Below are 23966 nucleotides of genomic sequence, written 5' to 3' on the forward strand. Positions count from 1 at the left end.
TTAAAAGTAAGAAAGATCACAGTATGAAGATAAAGTTGGAATTCAAGAGCACAGATTGGGGCTAATATTCATTTGTAGGAAGAGGAGTTAGGGATTGGAATAATTTACCAAGAGAGATGTTCAGTAAATTTCAAAATTCTTTGCAATTATTTAAGAAAATGCTAAGTAAGCAACAGATAGGGAATTTGCCACCTGGGCAACTGCCCTAAATCCAGATCAGTGGTGATTGATGATAGACGACATCGTATAAACCGTGCACATCCGGGGAAAAAAAAGGCATCGGGTCCAGATCCGGACTCGAGTCTGCCATTTGAAGACCCCCTGACTTAGAGTGTTCATATGATTATAATTTAAGCGGGATTGGCTACTCATCGTCCAAAGGTGACTCGTGTGCAAAAAGGGTCTAAGGTGACAAAATATGGTTGGTTGAGGAAAAAGAGTCTAATTATTTGTTTGTTTATTCACCAGAAACTTTGAAGCGTTTGAAATGCTTCTAAGTAAGTATCAGGGCCATTCTCTATCAAAGCTTTTGGCATTTTTAAACCAAATCTTTTCAGTAATTGCACGTGAAACAAATGATTATGCTAGGAAACAGTTGTCTGACCCCAGTTGAATAAAAATTGTTATTAGTTTTATGCTCCACTAACTACATTTTTAAATACCACTGGACTGAGCCAGAATCAAACCTGCCAAGTTGGGCTGAAAGGCCAGTGCTCTACCATCAGAGCTATTCAGCCTAACCAATTGGAAAAAAATAAGTAATAAAGGTGGACATGGTGTGTATTGATAAGCCACATCTGCCTCTCACCGCTGGATTCCATGGTTCAAATCCCTGTCACTCCATGTGAGATTTGTGCTGGACAAAGCGGAGGCAGGACAGGTTTTTCTCCGGCTACTTCCCTGTCATCTTTCATTCCAGCAACACTCCCTACTATCATTTCATTTCATCTGTTAGTCATTAATCATTGCCCCAGAGAAGTGCGACAGGCTTCAGGAACCAGGACAATTCCTATCCTCATTTATTCCATCCCTGACACGCTCATGACTGGAAAACAGGTTGTAGGTTTTCATGGGTTTATTGATGGTGGTGGTGGTGGTGGTGGTGTGTGGCCTTTAAGAGGCCTGTGGCAGGTGACCTGTGCATCTGTGAGGATGGGGCCCTACCCAGGACAAAATCAGTCGAAGACAGCATAAATACCCAGTTCCTGAGACTGAGGAAATAACCAATGAAAGTTTGACTTCCTGTCCCAGCCATGCTAAACAACAAATAGCTTTTTTTCTCATCGTAGCACTAGTAGGATGTCACTCTTGACAGTGTTCAGAGATCCACAAAGCAAACATTTCCCTTATTATTACTCATGTTTATGGCATTTAATGAAGTGTTTGTGTTGTAAATGAGTCTTGTATTCATTAGCTGCAACTGAATAAATATCACACTTTAGAGGCCTAAGATATGTATGCCTATCACTCAGGTTTACAAAGTGCAAATGTATTAACTGTGTTTATTCTTTTTGATTACTTTGATTATCCTGCATGTATGTGTCTATGTATCCAGCAGAAGTAATAATGGTTAACTGTTGTTGGTGATGGTTAACTACAATGGTATGCTGTCGTGTGTCATACTACAGGAGTAAAAGCGGGAGTGTAAAGGGGATTTCATTTCACAAATCCATGCCATTCAGAGCTCAGGCAGAAATGGGTCAGTGGGTTCGAACCCCACTGTCGGCAGTCCTGAAGATGGTTTTCCGTGGTTTCCCATTTTCACACCAGGCAAATGCTGGGGCTGTACCTTAATTAAGGCCACGGCTGCTTCCTTCCCACTCCTTCCCAGTCCTAGCCCTTTCCTGTCCCATTGTCGTCATAAGACCTTTCTGTGCTGGTGCGACGTAAAGCCAATAGCATATCTCTGTTCCTCAGAATCCTCCTCTTCTCTGCCTTCAGTTTGTTGCACTGTTATACCTAACTCTTCTAAATCATCCTGGACCTCTTTAAACCAATTGTTGTTGGTTTTATTTTTCTAAAAGTAATTGAATAGTTGTTTCAATAGCCTGGTTAGTGATAGTCTTGTTGTGTGGCATGTTTATAAATATAAATATTCTTTCTCCTTTCTAGTGGACATGAAAGGTCGTGTTGCTATCAAAATGAGGAACAATGAGCTGATCATTACTGAACTAGTTCTCCAGAACATTCTGAAGGATATGCCAGCACCAGAAATAGCAGCACTCCTCTCTTCTCTTGTCTTCCAGCAGAAGACCAAGAGTAAACCTCCCCTAACGGAGTCCTTGAAGAAGGTTTGTTGCATAGCAGTTTGTTTCCTTGTAAATTATACTATTTATTTCGTCCATAACAGTGACACTTCCCCAATTAAAATGGACAGTGACAGACTAATTTTTAATACATAACATTTATGGAAATAATAACAATATTAATTATTAGGGCTCGGATGTTTAAGACCTAAAAATAGACCAAATAAGCAAGCAAATATGACCTCAAAAGTGATGAAATATGACCTCAAAAGTGCAAAAATATGACGTAAAAGTGACAAAATATGACCGGAAAATGATTATTCTAAATATGGACATTTTTTAATAAATTATAAATCTAAATGGCAATTCCTTTGATAAATATTTGTTAACTTAGTTCTTTATTCTTACTTTCATATTAATTTTCTGAATATACACATTTAACAGTTATTCACAGTCTATTGTCCTTGATTCACTTATCGAACATTTGTGAATACATAGCTATAAAGTACCAGTACTAAGATTATCAGATCGCACATTTTAAAAGTCAAAACATGTCTACACCCTTTAGTGGTGGTTTGGAGTACGAGAAAACAGAAATCAATCTATTATTTAAATATTTTGGAACGTTCAAGCCCAGATTTCATTAATATTATTAAATGCGTTAAAGGTTAAATTGAGCACCACGAAACGAATTAAGCAGATGTCTTTCAATACATTATGGTAGGGCGTCAGGGCCTATAGTGCAAACTGAAATACCTTTTTCATTCTTATTCGCGGGTGGAATTGAAGTGTATGACAAGATTCATCTTCAAATCATCAGGCGGGAAAGAACTGCGATTATCACTCAACACATTCTTGTAAGAAAAGAAGCTCCTTTCTATGTCACAAGGTTATTGGTGCATATTAAAATCATGTAAAAGGTGCAGTGAAGTCCATGGCCTTCATTCTATACAAACGGTATTCCACTTGTATTAACTGCAGATGTGATGCCGAGAAACAGTTTTGTCAACACAAGTTCGTATTCAATAAGTTTAAGATGAATTTGCACAGCTACAGCTGTCGTCAGACTACCGAAATATGACAGAAATATGGTGTTTCTATGAAAATAGGTAAAAATATGACCTTATGACAAAAAAATAGCCAAAATATGCATTTATATGACAAAAATCACTTAATTGTGACGATAATCACCTGAATCGCACCAAAAATCCAATCAGGAAAGAAAATAGATACAAAGAAAAAATACGACTGTTCCTAACCATCCGAGCCCTATTAATTATAATAATAGAAACTATTATAAGAATCAATTCCTTAAGTCTATGAATATATATCTATATATTAAAAGAGTTTACTTAAAACAGCTTTGGCAAAAGGGCAGGCAAAACAATATAACTACGATAATCATATCGAGACAAGTTAAATCTGACCTAGGGTAATAGCACTATATATCGAAAGCCCTTTAAATATCAAACAGTTCACACATTGCATAACGATTCTGACTTTTGACCTTAAGGTTACCTACAGGCTGATGATGCCCTTAACAAGGGGCGAAACATGTTCTTAAGAAGTGTACATAGTATTATGTAAATTTCACCCACGTAGCACGTGGCTTGTATTGAATAGGTGGTACATTAGAATAAATTATTTTTGATAATTTGCTTACAGTTCACACATCTCATTGCAAAATAAGGATATCAAAAAGTTTACATAACATCTGAGATTTCTAAATTCACCCTTCTAAACTTAGCTTTATGGCAATCGTTAGGTCAAAGTAGTTACCGTGTTGGCGAGTGCGGGAAAATTTCAGAACTTTGGTGTTGGTGGGATTTTCATCAGATCATTGTATTGTTACTAAGGTGCAGTGCCCCTGTGATTACCTGTTTTTGCCGGTAAAATAGTGTCTTTGGAAGGTATCCTTTAAATAATAGGTTGTATTAACATACATACATGTTAATTAATTTGTACTGTGAGCTTTCACCCATCTTCATATTTATTTCTAAAGTAAAATACTGTTCAATTTTTGACTCCCATTTTATAAAATCAAAAGTACGTTCGATAAACGATGTTCATTTAATACAAAAACAACCTTTAATATCGAACACCACTGAAAATTAATGGGCTGTTTATGATTTTAATTTGTAGTATTGTTTTATTTGGTGCCGAAGTCCGGATTTCTGTGGTCATGACTGCTTAGGCGTCTATCTGTAACTTGAGAGGGCCTGAATTTGAACCTCATTGGGTATAGTTAGATTTCCTTTATGATGTCTTGTGTCTGTCTAATGCCATACGTTGTTCTAATCACTTTATTTAACAATCCTGTCACTATCCAAGGTTTCTCATTGTCAGCAAAGTGGCGTTGACAAGAGGGGGTTTACCCCACACTCTTTGAAAAAAAAACCCTATTTTATTACATTTTAGCCATTTAAAACTAGAAAGCAGAGAATAATGGTTTTTGCAGTTCTTGCTTATTTCCTTAACTTAGTGCTATTTGACTATGGTCAAAATTAAGATGCCCAATGGGGGAATTGTCCCAAAAGCCAAAGTTAAACCTGCTGAAAAAATGAAACTGTGTCAGTATTCATTATCTGCCTTGACTGAAGCTGTTCAACAGGTTAAGTCCGGTATGATGTCCCAAAGGCAGGCATCTAAAACATACCAGGTCCCTTTAACAACGTTAAATGACAAACTATCTGGACATCAAAAGATTCAGACTGCCCGTGGGCGGAAGCCGTTCCTGAGTCCAAGAGAAGAAGAGGGGATTAGTGAATGGTTAATCAACATGGCTAAGAGAGGATTTCCGTTGAAGAAAAAGAATTTACTTGACACTGTTCAGCAAATTGTGCAGTCATCAGAAAGGAGCACACCGTTTAAGTATGGAAGACCTGGTAAAACCTGGTTCAAATGTTTTATGGGACGGCATCCTTCCCTGTCTCAGAAGAAGGCTGAAACCATTAGCAAGGGCAGGGCTGCTGTCTCGGAAGAGAGAATACATGGTTGGTTTCCTGGACTGTTGTGCTACCTGGATTCTGAAGATGTAAGATCAATTATGGAAGACCCAAGCAGAATTTTCAATGCAGACGAGACAAATTTTCTGTTCCATAAGGTTTCAGGAAAGTACCTCAGAGTCGGAGGGAAACAGCTACTAATTACGGCAACCTCTAAAGGGAAAGAAGACATAACAGTGCTCGGAAGTGCCGACAGGCGTTGTGCCCCAACAGTGATCGTCTACAACAACAAACGACTTCAGCAACTTATCAAAGATAGTGTACCTGAGCCTTGGATCTACGAGAAGACTGAAAATGGGTGGTTGAAGGCCCCAACGTTTCTGAACTACCTTCAACACTTTAGGTCATAGCTAGAGGTAGAGAAAATGACACTTCCTGTTATTTTATTTCTTGATGGATGCAGGAGTCCCTTATCCCTTCAAGTCAGCGAATATTGTCATGATCATGGAATAATATTGTACTGCAACCAGCAGATGTGAGGGTATTTGCACCTCTAAAGAGAGCCTGGGAAAATGTTCTTCAAGACAAGAAAATACAAACTCTTGGTGCATCAGTAACCAAGATAAATTTTGCACCCTTGTTAAAGAAAGTTTGAGATGATGCTGTTAGGCCAGATATTGTGAAAAGTGCCTTTCGTAAGTGTGGTCACTATCCACTGGATCTCAACGCTGTGGACTACACAAAATGTGTTGCAGATATTTTGAAATCCCCAGTGGGAAGGCAACAGCAAGAGAGTGACGAAGGCAGCCCATCATCCCTTTCCACTTCCAATCAGAAGTTAAAGTTTGTGCTTGTTGACCTGGAAAAATTCTTGCCGCCTCACATTCTCGATAAGTTCAATGACAAACTAAGACGTGATGGAGAAAAACAGAATGATGGTGAACCAGATTTGTATGCTTATTGGAAAAATGTTACAACTCGGTACAATGCAACACATGAAATAATATCGACTAATCAGAATTAAAACAATGACAGACAGTTCATCAGAAGATGATGGTGATCAGGGAAGAGATGATTTCACGTGGAATGAGGAACGTTTAGAGGTGTATGTACCTTCTCCTAAGAAAGATCTTCCTCGTGCCGCCATTTTGAAGAGTGGAATAAAAGTTCACAAGCCAAAAATATTGAATGAGCATGAAATTACTTCGGAACTTGCTTGCTTACCCACCTCAAATAGCAGCGAAGATTCTTTCAAAGATTTTCTCAAAGTTCCTCAAGTATCAGAAAAAGCTCATCAGTTTAGATTAAGGAAAACATACACGATATCTTCAGAAGAGTACCAGGAAGAATTGAAGAGAAAGAAAAGAAATAAGGAAGACTAAAAACATGTTCTCTCTGTGGAAGGGTAGAGATAAGAAACTGGTTTTTGTGTGTTTCTCAGGATATTTTAATGTGTATCAATATTGCCTCCTCTACTTTTGTGATTTATATTTAAGAATCATTCTATTTTGCTCATGTTATTACAATCATATAATGGCTAAAGTAAAGTGATTTATAATAAATATTTCTGTTTGGTATTTAAAACCTTGCAATTCGATATATAAAAATGATGTTCGATAAATAATACCTCACTGATTGATATATAACGCAGACCGTTCGATATATGAAGGAACACAACTGTTGCATTTAAGGGTGCCTCGAGCCTACAAATTATACATTTTAAAAGTCGGGACAAGCTAGTTGCAACCAGGGGATGTTCCGTTAAGGTTTTATAACTATTTCAGATGTCCGTTCTTTACTGGAAAAAAATACTGATTAATAATTCATAGAGATACCCTTAAGTGTTCGATATTTAGTGCCACAACCCTGTTTATAACGAACGCTGAGGAGCAGCACGGGTCCTCTAATAGTACTACATTAATTAAGTACCAGTTTTTGCCCATTATTATTTACAGAAATTGAACAGATGTATGAATATTAGCCATAATAGTAATATTCTTCTTCTTAGCATTTATCCCGCTTAATTGCAGGGTCTGCTGTTGAGCACTGTGTTTTCCTCTTGATGCGGTCTTGTGCATCTTTAGGAGAGACTTTTGCCACGTGCATGTTCTTCTGCAGAATGTCGAGCCATTGCTTCTTTGGTCGCCCTTGTTGTTTGCGGCCCTCAGGACTCGCGTGTAATGCCCTTCTCGCAACTGAAGAACCGTTTCTGCGTAGCGTGTGGCCGTATTTTCTCAGGGACTGGGGCCACAACAAATGCCATCCGAACATCCTCATTTCTGATGTGATCCAGTCTAGTGAGTCCCATTGGCCAGCGAAGCATCTTCGTCTCCATGATATGGATCTGTTGTTTGTGTCTTCTTGTAACTGGCCAACACTCGGTTCCATGCAGTGCCGCTGGTCTAATGATGGTTCTATAGGTTTTGGATTTCAGATATGTTGGCACCCTCTGGTCATAAAAGTACTCCTCTGACTTGTCACCACTTCATCCATGCAGCATTGATTCTGCTTCAAACATCTGGGAGCATGTCGCCATCCGATTGGATAAGATATTTAACCTTTAGAATACCAGAAAGCGCAAAAGCGTTCCTCGGCGAGCGAGCGAAAATTGCCGGGAACGCAATAGCGCTCCTTACGCGAGCAGTTTTGTATTTGTTTGTAGTTCTTAGTTTCCGGACATATAGCAGCACAATGCAGGTGATCTAGACTCTTCAGAACCTGTAGTTTCTAAATCTACCACAACTATCGCGCCAATCGCTTTATTTACGGAGGTATGATTTTATCAAAGCGACCTATATTCTGTACACCATAAAAGTTTGTGAGTAGGAAAATGGCCGCCTCTGCCGCACGCGATGTGTTCGAGAATGATGACGATTTAGCTGAATATATTAACAGACTCTATGCCAATGACGACTATATTGAGTCTGATGAAGATGTAGCTATATCAGGCTCATGTAATAATGATGTTGGTGATGTTATTTCAGAGACAGGAAGTGAGTGTAGCGATGGCATTCCACAGTACAATAAACCTCGTGGTATTGTCATTATTGAAAGTGACAGTGATGCTGATTCGGAAAGTGACGGAAATGAAGACAGTGTAAGCCGTGGTGCCGCCAGTAATGACAACTATGCCTACATGCATAACACAGTGTTCAGTTGGAAATGACACACTTCGATCCCTTCCCGCTGTATCTCGAAACACCCGGTCATAAAAGATTTTTTAAATTATAAACTTCAGTGCCTAGGTTATTGAAATTTTGCAAATAGTAAACCAAGAGCATGTATCTGCAGACAATAATATTTTTCAGTGCATAATTTTAATTTTGATTTGTGTTTCTTTATCTCATTTATGACTTTTCAATTTTCATTTTGATAATTGTTAAACTAATAATTTTTTATTTGTTATAGAGTTAATATAACATAGCTTGTGAATTTAAAAACATGTAAAGAACCTCCTTTTCTATGATAAGTTAAAATGTCGGAGGCATATCTTCAATAATAAGAAAGTTATAATGATTTTACTGAAACATTGCAATTTCTTAAAAATAAGCCTGGTATTCTTCGCATACACCACCTATAAGCGACTGGTACTAAAAGGGTTAAATTGAGATGTTTTCAGAATATCAACGTTGTCAATGTTAATTGATCTATCACTTTGTACCCCACACTCTAGGTACTCAGTCGTCCCGACGTTAAATCACAGGCCATATCTATCCAAGGGGTTTTTCCAACGTTGGACTAACTGTTGCAAATCTTGGCGGAATTCACAGGCGACCATAATGCCATCAGCATAGAGTAGAATCCAAGGGTGTGGTGTTAACACTTCTGTGCTGATGGTGTCGAGACAGAGGATGCACAGAAACAGAGATAGAGCCGATCCCTGATGAACTCCAACTTGAACGTGAAATGGTGCAGACATTCCAGCAGCACATTGGACAGAGCTGGTGGCATTCTGATATACCCTAGAAGCTGGATCCATTGAATATATACTTCTGGTACACCATGCAGCCTGAATGCATGTCAAATAAGATCACAAGGCACCCCATCAAAGGCCTTTTCGAGATCCAAGAGAGCGATGTGGAGTGGTTTCTTCTTTTCATTGTGACGTTCTATCAAAAGACGTGTGGCATGTATATGAGCCATAATAGTAGTAATTAACAATGATAAAAATAATGAATAATTAGCAATGAATAAGAAAAGTAAATACATAATATATATACAAGAGAAATTAAATTAAAGAAACTTATACAATAATGATTATAGGGTTACATTACCAGTACTTGTCAGTGTACATATCTATTTTATTTGTGCAGTCAGACAAGGAGATACTTAACATCACCCAAGAAAGTGAAATGCAAGCAAATAATTTTAACCCACAAACTCATGTGCACCGAGTTTTGGGATAGTCAGATTGTATTGCTTGTGGATTTTTTTCACCGGGTTGACACAATAAATGCCAAGAATGATTGTGAAACTTTATGTAAATTCCGTCATGCAATCCAAAACAAATGGCCTCGCATGCTTACAAAGGGGGTTCCATTTGCTTCATGACAATGCGCGACTTCACACGGCTATCAAAGTTTATAATTTTCATATTCCATGTTGATGACAATTTAATTATTGTAAATAAATGAGGTGATCCACGTAATCAATACAATATAAAATTAGTACTTCAATTTTTTTTAGTCATGGTACTATGTTTGGCCTATTGATATTAGGCCATCATCAGCCATAAGGTCTTGAAACAACAAAACAACTAATTGGCCATACATGGAACAAAAATAGATAGCATAACACTTGAAAATATGAGGCATGTTTTTTAAGTAAGTACCATTTTGAAATAAATGAAAAACGAACAGAGATTTTTTAAAACAATTTTATTTTTATATGAAAGCCTGTACATTACTCTACTTTTCAACATAATTCCCACCATTATTGAGGCAGTTGTCATATCGTACAACGAGCTTTTGCATACCATCCTCATAGAAGTTGGCCGCCTGATTTGCTTTTGTGCTCCTCCGTCAACATTTTCGGTACCCAACGTGAGCACACCTTTCGGTAATTTCTCTCACTGCTCGGTGAGCCATATCTGCACGGCAAATTCCTAAATATTACTGTTCGGTTATTGCTAATGGCCTCTTCCAGCCTCACGTTATTATCGGCACACTTGATCTTGGTGCATTTGTGTATGGGGTTGAGGAGTAAGGAGGGAGCTGTCCTGGTCCCGGTAGTACTGCCAACTGAATGATAATGAAATCTGAATTGAATCGAGAATATGATCGATCGATATGAAGTTTCTAAACCATTATTATCTTAAGCCAACAACTGTGTCACATACACATTATATAACATTATATCGCTTAAGTGCGGCCAATATCCAGTAATCGGGAGATAGTGGGTTCGAGCCCCACTGTCGGCAGCCCTGAAGATGGCTTTCCATGGTTTCCCATTTTCACACCAGGCAAATGTCGGGGTTGTGCCTTAATTAAGGCCACGGCCGCTTCCTTCCAATTCCTAGGCTGTTCCCATCCCATCGTCGCCATAAGACCTGTCTGTGTCGGTGCGACGTAAAGCAAATAGAAAGAAAAAAAAAAACCAAACCATTATACAACATTTCTCGATGCGAATCTTGTTCCTAGCAAGAATTCTACAGTTTGGCTTTGCTATGTAAACAACAACAGTACTAGTACGTAAAGTGTACGCTAGATGTTGCACAACGATGCTTAAACGATTCATAGTTTGTGTTTCAAACATTGCCAGTACGAATCTCGAAGATTGCCGAGGTCGACCGATTCAGCACTAGGGTGTAAATGCACCAAGATAAAGTGTGCCGATAATTGATGACTTGACAACTTCCATGTTTATACTAGAGAGGGCAGCTCCCTCGATGTTGGGCACTGATGGTCCTATCTTTCCGACGAGATGTTAATTTTATCTCCTTGACTGGAATCGTTGGTTTTTGCTTTGAGAGAAGAATATAAAAATGGTCTCCACGCATATCGAAGTAGCGTTTTTGACGTACAGAAAAGTCTTTAAACTCTTCAAACTTGCCCTGTACTACCATCCTTCTCCTTTCTTTGACGGTTAATGTACTCCAGGTATGGGTATTCTTTCGTAATATTTGTTCAATTATATATTGGTGATTGATATGTGTTGTTCGCTCCGCAGTATGAATGGACTGCATGTTTTTTCTTGTGGTTTTTGGGATTAGGATATGTTGGTTTGTTCTCATATTACTTCTGTGTATGTGCGCTGCATTTTTATGTAATTCGCCATCTGATGACTGTTTGCCCTTTGTATCAGCGCGAGCTCCACTCGTGTCGTACAAAGTGCGAACCTTGATGTGTTTGTGCATGACTGGGGGATTTCTCTGATCCCACAGCTGAATTCGTTTGACCTGTGCACGCAACTTCTGGAATAAATGAGACCTTGCTTGTGGCCTTGGAGACATGTTATATGAATTTGAGTTTGTCATTTAACTGATGCTGCTGCTCGTATTGCTTGCCGATTCCGGCTGTGTCTGAATGTGTGCACAAGTGTTAGTATGAGAGGGGAGTGTAACAAAGACGTATCAATCAGTTGAATTTGTATTTTGATCTTGTTTCAGTATTTTATTCATGCATTTTCGTATGGTGCTATTTCTTTTGCCTTTGCACCTGTCTTGGCCGCTCATTTACCTATAGGGCCGCCATGTTTTATGTTTCGTTCATTTAGGTTATGCACATGCCTGGTATTTTCCCCTTTTGTTTTATATTATCTCCTTGTTCCAGAGTCATTTCTCTTTTATCCCATACTGAAATCCTACGGGTTTTTTTTTTTCAACTTGTGGTTTTCTTCTTAATGCGTGGGAGTTGGAAGATCTGTGGCGATTATTATTAATGAGGGTGGTGTCTGAACGTTGTTGAGTGGAAATGATATGGAATATACTTCTTGGAAGGAACGATCTCTCTTTTGATCTATTGCGTCATTTGAGATATATAAATACTGGCACCTTTTGAAAAGGTATTGTACTTAACTGAGTGAGCCCGTCGAATGTTTAAATACTTTTTTGTGGCTTGATGCTCCCGGAATAATGTCGTGCCGTCAACTCGGCCTGGACTGATTATGTATGTACCCATTCTTTATCCTTTTTATTTAGATTAATTTCCTTTCCCTCTACCTTCATTTCATGATTTGAATAAATCCTCATTTCATGTATCTTGAATTTTATTATAGATTTAGTCTCTTAATATTATTTGTAAACAGGCTCGTTTCCAGTTCAAGGCTGTTTGCATTTAGGCCTTTCCTAGTCACGATCTACGCCTCAAACCTTTGTTTTGTATTTATTGATACTGGGATTGTTTCCGCAATGCGAGGGGGTGTGGCTCATCAGTCAACTGCCTGCACCAAATCTTCACTAATGACTGAAGTTTGCCCACTCCGTTCTTCATCATGCACATCTTTGCGGCCACCTTTAAATGCTCAGACCCATTTCCTAACCATTCCATCACTCATAATGTTTGGTCCATAAACTGCACAGATCTCACAATGAATATCGATAGCTTTCAAACCTTTTGCATTCAGAAAACGAATAACAGACCGGACTTCACAGTCGGCAGGACTCTCGATCGGCGAGGCCATTTCAAATGCTTGCCAACAAACGTACACAAGGGCGACTATTGCCATAATGGCGTCTCAGCCTTGCCAATAGATGCAGGTACACAACACGCATGCACGGAATGCCGACCACAGCGCTGCATCGGCGGAATATCAAGACGGTACTTACTTAAAAATCATGCCTCGTAATTTGATCAATATACACCAAATAAGTCACTGAAATGAGGATGTAACACAACACTTGAAAATTCACATGATCTGTTGGTATACTTCAATAAATATAATTAAGATAGATTTTTTACCAATTGTTTTTATATACAAGTGTTCAACAAATTATTTATAGATCATCAAGACAGTGGTTTATATTTATTGAAGTATACCAACAGATCATGCAAATTTTTAAGTGTTGTATTATATCCTCAAGACAGTGACTTATTTTAGTGTATATTGTATATTAGATAAAACTATTTTCAAGTGTTAAGAATACACTATCTGCACTCATGTTCATAAAAACCAGAACACCTTGAAAGACTATAGATAGGAAGTTCATATTCACAGGACATGTGCATTAGTGCGTTCTGAAGAAACGATTAGCATTGGCCTTCAGAGTGAGTTTGAAAGAGGGCGCATTATTGGCATGAGAGAACGTGCACCAAACCCCTCCCTTACCGAGAACAATACCCCAGCATAAACACACACATCGGGAGATTGTGAGGCGTAGATCGCGACTAGGAAAGCCCAGATAAAACAGCCTTGAACTGGAAATAACCCGCATTACCAATGCAAATAAATAAGGAACTAATACTACTAGCAATGAAATTCAAATTAAGATTAATAAGGGTTTATTGATATAATGAAATTAAAAACAAAAGCAAAGAAATAAAGCAAATACTTTAAAAATATAAATAACCAAAGGATACATACATGAGCAGAGTCTGTTGAGTTGATGTGGTAACATCATTTCGTGAGCAAGACATTTTTCAACTCCAAGATAAAATTACACTTACGACGGGCTCACCGCTTTAAAAGTAATCTCATTTCATTAACTGCCAATACAAATATAATCCACACGGGACAATTAGATCGTTCCTTCTGCGAGGTTACAATCATCCTTCACATATGCGCCTTTAAACTCCACCATCATCACAACAATTACCCTACAACGATAAGCTCCCACACATCATGGAGAAGAACAAACCCCAAGCAGATAATACAAAGGAATGTAGGTATTGTCATGGCACGGAGGGGGAACATCTCGGGACCAAAGAAACAATGATCAAAACCCAAAGAGAAACACAGGCATGCACATAGCCTAAATATAAGGAAAACAAACATGGCGGCATCGCGGGCAAGCCAGCGACCAAGATAGCCACAAGGCAAAAATAAATAACACCGCACCCCAAACAAACATAAGGTACAGAAACAAGATCAAAAATGAAAATTGAGCCGAGCGATACAATTCAGCAGTGGTACCAGAGAGGATCTCGTAGTCATACATAAACTCATCAGGTTACGCACCTCGTACGACACGAATGGAATTTCACATCGACGCAGGGGCATGCTTTCTTTTGACGGCGTTACACTTTAGAATGCAGTGCACATAATTAAAATCAATCTGAGACCCAGCTATTAACATAACTCAATCACAATAAAAACAACAAGCACACAGCCCATTCACTCAGCAGAGCAGAAGGATGCGTATCAATCAGCTATGAAGAAAAGCTAAAAAAAAAAATCCACGAGAGAACCTTAGAACCAATATTAAAACAAGAATTACCATACCTGAAATATTAGCCGTCAAAATCAAAGGAAGGATGATAGTATAGGCTAAGTTTGAACCGATTAAAAACCCATCTGCAGCTTAAAAATGCCACTCCGATCTGCGTGGGCTCCATTTTATATTCTTCTATCTATAAACAATGCAAAGATTCGATCCAAAGAGATATGACAACTATCTCGTCGGAAAGAATGATCTCCCGTGTTCACAACTGAGAGAGCTGCCCTCTCTAGTGCAATCTTGGAAATAGTTAAGTCAATCAATGAGAAGCCTGGAAAGGCCATTAGCAATGACAGAAAGGTAACTTTTATGAAGCTGCCATTTAAGCATGGCTCAAACATGATGTATCCATCCAGGAAATTGCTCTCGTGTGGGTCGAAGTGTGTCGGCGGGCAACGGGCATGTACAGAATGGTTCACAAGAGACCGTAGAACACGACGAGATGAGTCTGGTCGCACCACCCAGACCACCCCTCGAGAAGATCCACACCTCATCTGAATGGCATTGCAGGACAGATCTGCGTCCTCCTCGGCTCTGGCACATCATTGGAACAGTGTAACACATCGTACACTATCAGGAGTGACGGTCCATCGCCGTTTATTAAGATCTGGGTTACCGGTGCGTTGTCCACTTCTCCGCCTACATTTTACTGATGTGCATAAATATGCTAGACTTCAATGGTGTATGGAACAACGTCACTGGGGACAGGAATGGCAGCAGATAGTGTTTTTGGACGAATCCAGATTCTGTTTGTTTTAAAATGATAGCCGCATTTTGGTTCGCCATAGACAGGAGTCAAGGCATCACGTTGACTGCATTCACACAAGACATACAGCGCCAACTCAAGACCTTATGGTATGGGGTGCTTTTGGGTACAACCACAAATCACAGTTGGTGCTTGTCCAGGGTACTGTGACCAGTTTGACGTACATGAATGACATCCTGCGACCCGTAGCCGTACCCTCTCTGCACGACACCCCAGACGCCATATTTCAGCAGGACAATGTGTGACCACATGTTGCTGAACGAACACGTGCCTTCTTGTTGTCACAGGATGTCAGACTGTTGCCGTGGCCCGCCCGATCATCGGACTTGTCACCAATAAAAAAAAATTGGGATATGGTGAAACAACGGGTGCAGTGCTGTGACCCAATGCCAACCACCGAAGATGAACTGTGGAACCAGGTAAATGCAGCATGGATGGGGTATCCCAGGACGCCATTCGCGCCTTATACACGTCGATGCCATCACACATGGAACAATTTATCAGTGCCCACGGAAAACCCAGTGCCTACTATGCAACAGGACACATGCTGAACCTAGGTGACTGACATGCTAATCGTTTCTGCAGAACATACTAATGAACATGTCCTGTGAATATGAACTTCCTATCTGTAGTCTTTGAAGGTGTTCTGTTTTTTATGAACATAATGTATTTTTATTGTATGTATGGCCAGTTAGGTTTTTTAAAAGTATTTTAAGGTCTTATGGCTGATGATGGCCTAATATCAATAGATCCAAACTAGTACCATAATTAAAATAAATTGAAGTACTAATTTTATATTGTGTTGATTAGGTGGATCACCTCATTTATCTACAATAATTACTCACATGGTTAATCAAAGCTGAGACCTTCATTCGGTTGGGAACAATTTGATCATCCTCCGTACAGTCCTGACCTAGCGCCTAGTGACTACCACTTGTTCCTGCACTTGTAAAAGCTTTTAGGTGGTTAGTGCCACGACGATGATGATGATGATGATGATGATGATGATGATGATGATCTAAAAATGACTGTGCTGCAGTTGCTGGCACATCAGGACACATCTATGAGGATGGAATTCAGAAGATGGTTTCACGATATGACAAGAGCCTTAATATGATTGGAACTTATGTTGAGAAGTAGATTAAGGTACTGGCTTACGTGTAAAAATTTTTTTTAAAGTTTAAAAATTGCATTACTTTTTTCTATATCAAAACAGTACTTACATAATTTAAAAAATATGCCTCATTTACACTCTTCCTATTCCCGCCAGCCGTAGTGGCTCCAACTGAACACAATGCAGAAAGAAAAATGTTATGTTGGAATTGATTTCCAGTACAGATATTTGCACAGTGGAATTAAAAGTTGAAAATTATGTGGAACAAAATTTAGCATTCAATCATTCATTCATTAGCTTCACCCCAGCAGTTGCTACTGCTTCATCAGCTGTTTTTGTTTCCTATCCTGTCATCCATTGTAGGTGAAAAGCGCTGGATGTTTTGTATGGGGCTGCGAGCATACTGTACATAGCTGAACCGTATGCATAATGGTAGGTTGTGACTTACACTTTCACTTATCCTGGTGACCTTTGCCCGCACTGACGATTCCTCACCAGCTATTATGGTCGTGTGCCGCCAGCGCCAATCTCCCTTAATCCCCCAGCTGTCCCTCCCCAGAGCCCATTTCTTCACCAGGCTTCCTTCCCAGACCCTCTTAACTGCTCTGTCATCCGACATCCGCTCTACGTGTGCAATCCACTGAACTCCTCTTCCTTTAATGACTTGGTCGATACTTAATCTTATGTAACGATCATGCATGTCTACAGAGCTTTGGTGTCTTCAGACTCCATCAATGGATACAGGACCATAGATTTGCTGTAGTGCCGTGTTCTCAAAAACTGCAAGGTGATGGCGGTTAACTTTGGCGAGGGACACTGTCTCGAAGCTGTACAATAACACTGGATGGATGACAGTTTCATAGAGGTGTACCTTTGTGATATTAGAAGATGTGACTGAAACAAAGATAGATAAGAGAAGTGTGTAGCTTCTGCAGATCTGATGCAACTCTGGACGTCTACCTTGACGCATTTTTGTTGATTCGTTGTGGCACAGAGATGCAGAGATTGTCCTTTTTTTTTTGTACTCCCCCTCTTCTAACTCTGACCTATCATCATGTTTTTTCTAATATATGTTCCTTTCAGTATGCACTGTATGCTTCAGTAAATATATTTGCTTTTATGTGGCACAAATAACCCATAAGCCACTCGCCCCTAAATAATCACTGTATTTACCTTTACCTTGTTGCACACCTCACCCAAACTGTGATACAATATTATCAGTATGAGGATACGACTGAAGTCGACGTGGGAACAAGTATTAAGTAGTAATATTAAAGGATGTGTATGCTTTCAGATCAACAAAAGCATCTTTGTTTTAAATCTACTTCTCTTGTTCATATGTTGAAAATAATTATTGTATTTGATCCTCCTTTGTTTATAGAATTTTAATTTATGTTCTTATCTTCTTCCAGGGCATCGACATTTTCTTGAAAATAGAGGCTGATATTCAAAGATGTGAGCAAGATAATTGTGTTGAACCAGGGGTTGATAACCAGGGCCTCAACTTTGGACTCGTTCGAGTAGTATACGAATGGGCACTCGAAAAGGTTAGTGTTAGCATCATGTAATGGTAAGAATATTAATCATCATCACTTTCATCATTTTTTTTCCCCTTGTCCAGCTCCTGCCAGGTCGGGGTGTTGATGGCACTTCTCCACCATTGCCTCTCCTTCTACCACTCCTCTTCAGTAATTGTATTCCAATTCGGTCTTCTTTTTCATATTCTCTTGTTGACAGAGTCCATCCTTCTATCTGTCAATCAATCACTACTGACCTACATTTAGGACAGTCGCCCAGGTGGCAGATTCCCTATCTGTCGTAAGAGACGACTAAAAGGTGCGACCGAGGGATGATTATATTAGAACCATGAAACTCCTTGTGATTAGTACCACCACACAGGGAACACCATGGGAGGCGTTTCCTTGCACATAGTACCACTATGTTAGGTACCAAATAGGTTTGTGATTAGTAGCAAACGAGAGCGCGACGGCTTTTACAGTACCTGTGATTAGTAGCACTATATGAGCGACACCATGGGAGGACAGAACCCATAGTTCTGGCTTGCCTATGATTAGTACCCACTATATAAGGAACACCACGGTGTAGTACGAGTCCCTGTGGTTAGTACACGTATGTGATGAACACCATAGGTTTGCGTTGCCTGTCAATGGTGCCGCAATGTGTGAAACACTGTAGGTCTGTATTACATGTGTGAATTTCTTTACCTGTGAGTAGTACTCTAATGTGTGGAATACCGCGAGTCTAAGCTACTCTTGATTAGTACCGCAACATGACAAATACCATGTTTCTACTTTTGTAGCGATAAATACCATTATAAGGGGCTGATGACTTTGATTTTGGACTCCTTTCGACTACAAGCATCATCGATTCAGTATCATGCCATAGACGCAGTCACTTGGTCAGTAATACTGTTAGCTTCTGTGCATGTGAGGCACTGTGGGTCGGTTCCACTGATCATTTTAAGTTCATATCCATCCACCCACCCACCCATCCGTCCGTTCATTCATTGTGGTCAGTAGAGGATTTGGGGTTTTTTAATTTGTTATTTCATTTTGTCTCATTTCATACCATTAGGTGCCAATGACCTAGATGTTAGGCGTTAAACAACAAACATCAATCAAAAATAGGAAAATGAATCATAGATCAGCATTTTTATTTTACAATATCCGAGCATACTATAAGAATTGACCTGACTAGAACATAGTGTGCTATTTCAATATTTAGTTCCAGAAAACACCGGATGTAACACCGATGCATTTAGCCCAATAGGATAAATGTAAACAAGTTTCAAGACAAGACTATTATGCAGTGGAAGAATGTAAACTAATTTGATGTACCAGAAATTTTTGAGAATATCGACACACAGAAAGTGCATAGTCACATAACTTAAAAAGCATTCCAAACAAAGGAATTAGACATCCAACTGCTCCCTTATGGATCCATAATCGAGTACAACCACTCAAGAACATAGTCATGCGAAGTTCAGAATACCTCACGGTCAAATAAGTCCCATACAGGTGTGAAAATTTACATCGACGTAACATAAAGATGTTGCCCTCTCTCCGAAAGCCGAAAAATACCTCGAGGTAGCAGGCAAAGACTGCTGCTGTATATAAAGGGCCAGTAGGAGAGGGGAGGTACAGGGGAAATCATGAGACACGGCACTAGAAACGCCGAGAGCGTCCACGAGGAGCGTAGAGTCGATGGCTCGATGACGTCATCCAGGTTTGATGCGGGTAATCAACTGACAGTAGTCCCGTAGCTGTGGCCGTGTTTGGATGTCAAACATCGGAAAATGATGAATGCGGCGAAAGTGAGTCGACAATGTTACATTACTTATTTATTGAAACCTGAAAAAAAGTTACATATATTTGAAAGTAGTTTCAGTTTTGCTAGAGACCATCCATCATCAGTTGAAATCATAAAGTTTAGGCACGACATGAATTATAATAGATAAATTTATGAAATAAGAGTGTGTTGTTGACATTTGGTGCAAGACAAGTAAAGAGTTGAATGATAAACACTTCATACTAATCAACTCCAGCATCACCTTCAAATGTCTATGAGAGAGCTCGTTAGTGAGTGTACGTAGAGAGAAAGAAAACATTATGTAAAAAAAACTCAACTAACGAGTTAAAAAATTCCACCTTTCCGCCATTTTAATAATCTTTGATTATTCTTACATTAAAAGAACATTAATCTATTTAAAAATGGTACATGTTTTGTTTTCTTTTGTTTTGTTCATAGTTCAGGATTAAAATACACGCAATTAATAACACATTGTTAAGAACATCTTGTCCCTAATCATGGAAAAGGCTTAAAAAAGCTACGAGTTTTGGAGCATGTTACATATCTTGTTAGTAAAGGCATGTTACACGTGAAATCCACTTGATCTTTTGTCTTAAAATTTATCTTAATAACCTTCTGAAGAATGAAGAATTACAACTATATACAATTATTCAGGAAAAGAGTGTTCAGCGGATCACTTGCTGTGAGTGGAAAGGGAAAATTTCTTAATTTGGATGAAATGGTCCAATTGTGTATGAATTAACCTCAAGCCATACTTTGACGGAATATTTCCTCCAACGAGTGAAAGGTGCAAACATACACTGCTGTGCAAAACTTACGGAGGAAAGTAACTTTTGGATGTTGTGTCACTGCCAAGTAACATAGCTCGATGAAACTTAAACCATACATAGGACGAACTGCTATAGTATGGTCCGGGAGGCAACTAAAAGGAACATGCGATGAGACGAACAGAAATGACACTCTTATACAGAGACAATAAATTACACAAGTCACTGTGCATTATGATGGTCCCCTGGACATCACAAACGAAGGGACATGGTTCTTAGAAGGGTGTGTGATCACCACAGACAACGATGCATGCTCTGCAATGTGTTCCTCTGCTGGCCACAAGATTGGTAAAGAGTTCTTGTGGTGGGGCATTCCATTCCCCCACCAGCACGGTGGACAACTGCTGGATGGTCGTTAGTGCATGTGGACAGGCTGCAGTACACCTGCCCGACATGTCCCACACTTGCTCAGTGAGATTTAATTTGGGGGAACGGGCAGGCCAGTCCATTCGCCGAACGTCCTCTTGTTCCAAGAGCTCCTCTACCTGTGCTGTTTGATGCGGTCGTGCATTGTCATCCATAAAAATGAAGTCAGGGCCGAATGCTCCTCCTGAAAAATGCACATGAGGAAGGAGTACACTGTCACAATATCTTCAAATGATAATGGTGAAGATGAATCTGATTCTACCGGAAAGCCAGCGCCAATGGATAATTCATGATTTACACAAGGTGCAACAGCATCATCAGGTAGGAACATCAGTAATGACTGGAATTGGGAACTTGAAGCTAATAAAGCTACTGACATTACATGTAAACTAGTTTATGAAATCCACTCCGTGGTAAAGAGATAAGCCAACAGAACTGTAAATGGTCAATGAATTTCTAACCCCACAATTCTGGGATCATGTAACAACAGAAACCAACACTTAGGTCTGTAAATATCTTAATATATTTGTCAAATTTCCCTCACACTGGTAATATACCCTTAACACCTCAGAGTCGTGAAAATTCAATCTTCATTGACTTGGCCAACAATGGGTGACTTGAACACACTCTACGGTGTGACGGCAGTAGTGCCAGACCTGTAGCTTAGATCCTTTCCAACAGAACAAGCATGACCTAGGCTACCATAACTCAATTGGTAGAACAACCGACGCGAAATCGGGAGGTTGTGGGTTCGGATCCCACTGGTGTCCAGTTAGCCATTTTTGCTCTGTACTTAACATCTCTTCTGTTCGAACCCCACTGTCGGCAGCCCTGAAGATGGTTTTCCGTGGTTTCCCATTTTCACACCAGGCAAATGCTGGGGCTGTACCTTAATTAAGGCCACGGCCGCTTCCTTCCCACCCCTAGCCCCTGCCTCCCTCATCCTCGCCAAAAGACCTATCCGTGTCGGTGCGACGTAAAGCAAATAACAAAAAAATATATATATATATATATATATATCTTCTACACGTACTAAATGTTGAAAGTTGGTTTCAATCAAAAAAGTTGTTTATATGTAATATCCGTGTATATATTGGTCAGCATTCCCATAAAATAAGGGAAAAAAATAAATAGTATGCAAGGGCAGAGTTTTATCAAAAAAAATGGTAGGTCAAAGGGTTAAAAGAGCAACTCCATGTGCAGTTGTTCTATCCAAATCCCGTGTCATTTCCCACAACTGATTCACACCTGATTACCTGCTTCACTCACAACTGCCTTCTTTAGATAAATTAAATACCGTAATAATTAATGACTGTTGAAACTTGTGTTGTATTCTGTTACAGCCATTTGCTGAAATCATCAAGTTAACGGACGTTCAGGAGGGAATTGTTGTCCGTTGCATCCAACAGTTGAACGATACGTTGCGAGACGTCAAGGATGCTGCCTCCAGCGTCGGCGACACCATGCTGAGCACTAAGATGGACGAAGCAGCGCGAGCAATCAAGCGAGATATAGTGTTTGCTGCCAGTCTGTATACCAGCGATACCATACATCCGTCTGCCATCGATAGCTCTCCATAGGTTCTGAAATTGCATATACTATGTCATCTGCCAACTTCTTTGTTCCTGCATTTGTGTGTTGTATTTTTATTTGTAAGATAATGATATATTTAAACTGATATAATCGTGTTTTCTTTTTCCATTCCCCTTTCATGGCACTTCATGAACTCGCAGGATTTAAAAAAATGTAAACCATAATTACTACCCACATTTCACCCTTCAGCTATATTGAAGTATATGTAGTACTGAGGGTGCTTATGAAAGACATAACTACATTTGTTAACCCACCCGGCATTACTCGCAAGGTCTTTACGTGTGCCGTTACTCGCTAGCAAGTGCAGCGCTCACCTTTATGTTTAAAGGCCATTATATGCCCATATAAAGATGGAAGTATTTAAATATGTCAATTTGAGATATTTATTTAGAAACACGAGCAAGTGAGGAACATAACCCGGGCCAAAAGAACTTGCTGTATGCATATAAGAGCCGTTGGGAAGACATGGGACCTAAGACCATCAATGGTAATGGATATACACAATGATCATTAGACTGTTGATGGCCTATGCTGCAATCATCTGGTGGCAGAAAGTAAGTGAAGGAAAAATCAGCAGTAGATTGGATAGCCTACAGAGAATGGCATGCATAGCCATAACTGGGGCTATAAGAACTATGCTGACAGAAGCCTTGAATACTCTACTAGACCTCAAACCTCCCATCACTATGCAATTTCATAAAAGGACATAAGATTGGCACAATCAGAGTGCTGGAATGCACAAAGACCCAATTTAGGACACTGTAAAATTAACAGAGTAATAACAGAGGAAGTTCTACACATGCCTTCTGATCATATGATACCAAAGTACAACTTTGAAAAACCGTTTGAGACCCAGATAATAAAAAAAGGAAGACTGGGATATCAACAAATGGAATACTGAAAGAAAGGTATAGTGTGGCTCAAAGACTGTGGATGGCACATGAGGAGGGATCAACAGGGGAAGACCTGAGAGATCAATCCAGATGAGCCTGGGCAAACACACTACAGTCTTTCAAACTGAAGTGATAGCTATCACAACATGTCTTGAAGAAAATCTGAAAACGAACTGTAGGAATAAGAACATTTTCATTTTTATGAACAGCCAAGCAGCCATTAAGGCACTAGAGGTAGTCCGGATAATATCCAGAATTGTCTGGTATTGCCACACTTCTCCTGAAGCTCTCAAAGTACAACATTGTCAAAATAATATGGGTACCAGGGCATGCAGGTATAGAAGGAAATGAAAAGGCAGATAAACTGGCCAGGAAAGGGGCAGAAACACATTTTGTAGGCCCAGAACCTGTATGCGGGATTTCCTATGGACAAGCCCAACCCAACACTACATAGGAAAATGGGTACAGAAGAAACAAATGGAGAACTGGAAAAATACTCCAGGATGCAGGCTT

At 39.6% G+C, this 23966-nt stretch overlaps 1 protein-coding gene across 1 annotated transcript in view; it reads left to right on the top strand.

Annotated features, from left to right (window-relative positions):
- Positions 1-22644, top strand: part of tst (twister) — a 132996-nt gene extending 110352 nt beyond the window's left edge. Inside the window, exons 16-18 of the mRNA XM_067156822.2 lie at positions 2113-2291; positions 17857-17991; positions 22311-22644. Of these exons, the coding sequence (XP_067012923.2) occupies positions 2113-2291; positions 17857-17991; positions 22311-22547 (551 nt within the window). The 3' untranslated portion in view covers positions 22548-22644. The remainder of the gene's footprint in view (positions 1-2112; positions 2292-17856; positions 17992-22310) is intronic.
- Positions 22645-23966: the final 1322 nt, after the last annotated feature.

The sequence above is a fragment of the Anabrus simplex genome, chromosome 12, assembly GCF_040414725.1.
Source record: "Anabrus simplex isolate iqAnaSimp1 chromosome 12, ASM4041472v1, whole genome shotgun sequence".
NCBI lineage: Eukaryota > Metazoa > Arthropoda > Insecta > Orthoptera > Tettigoniidae > Anabrus > Anabrus simplex.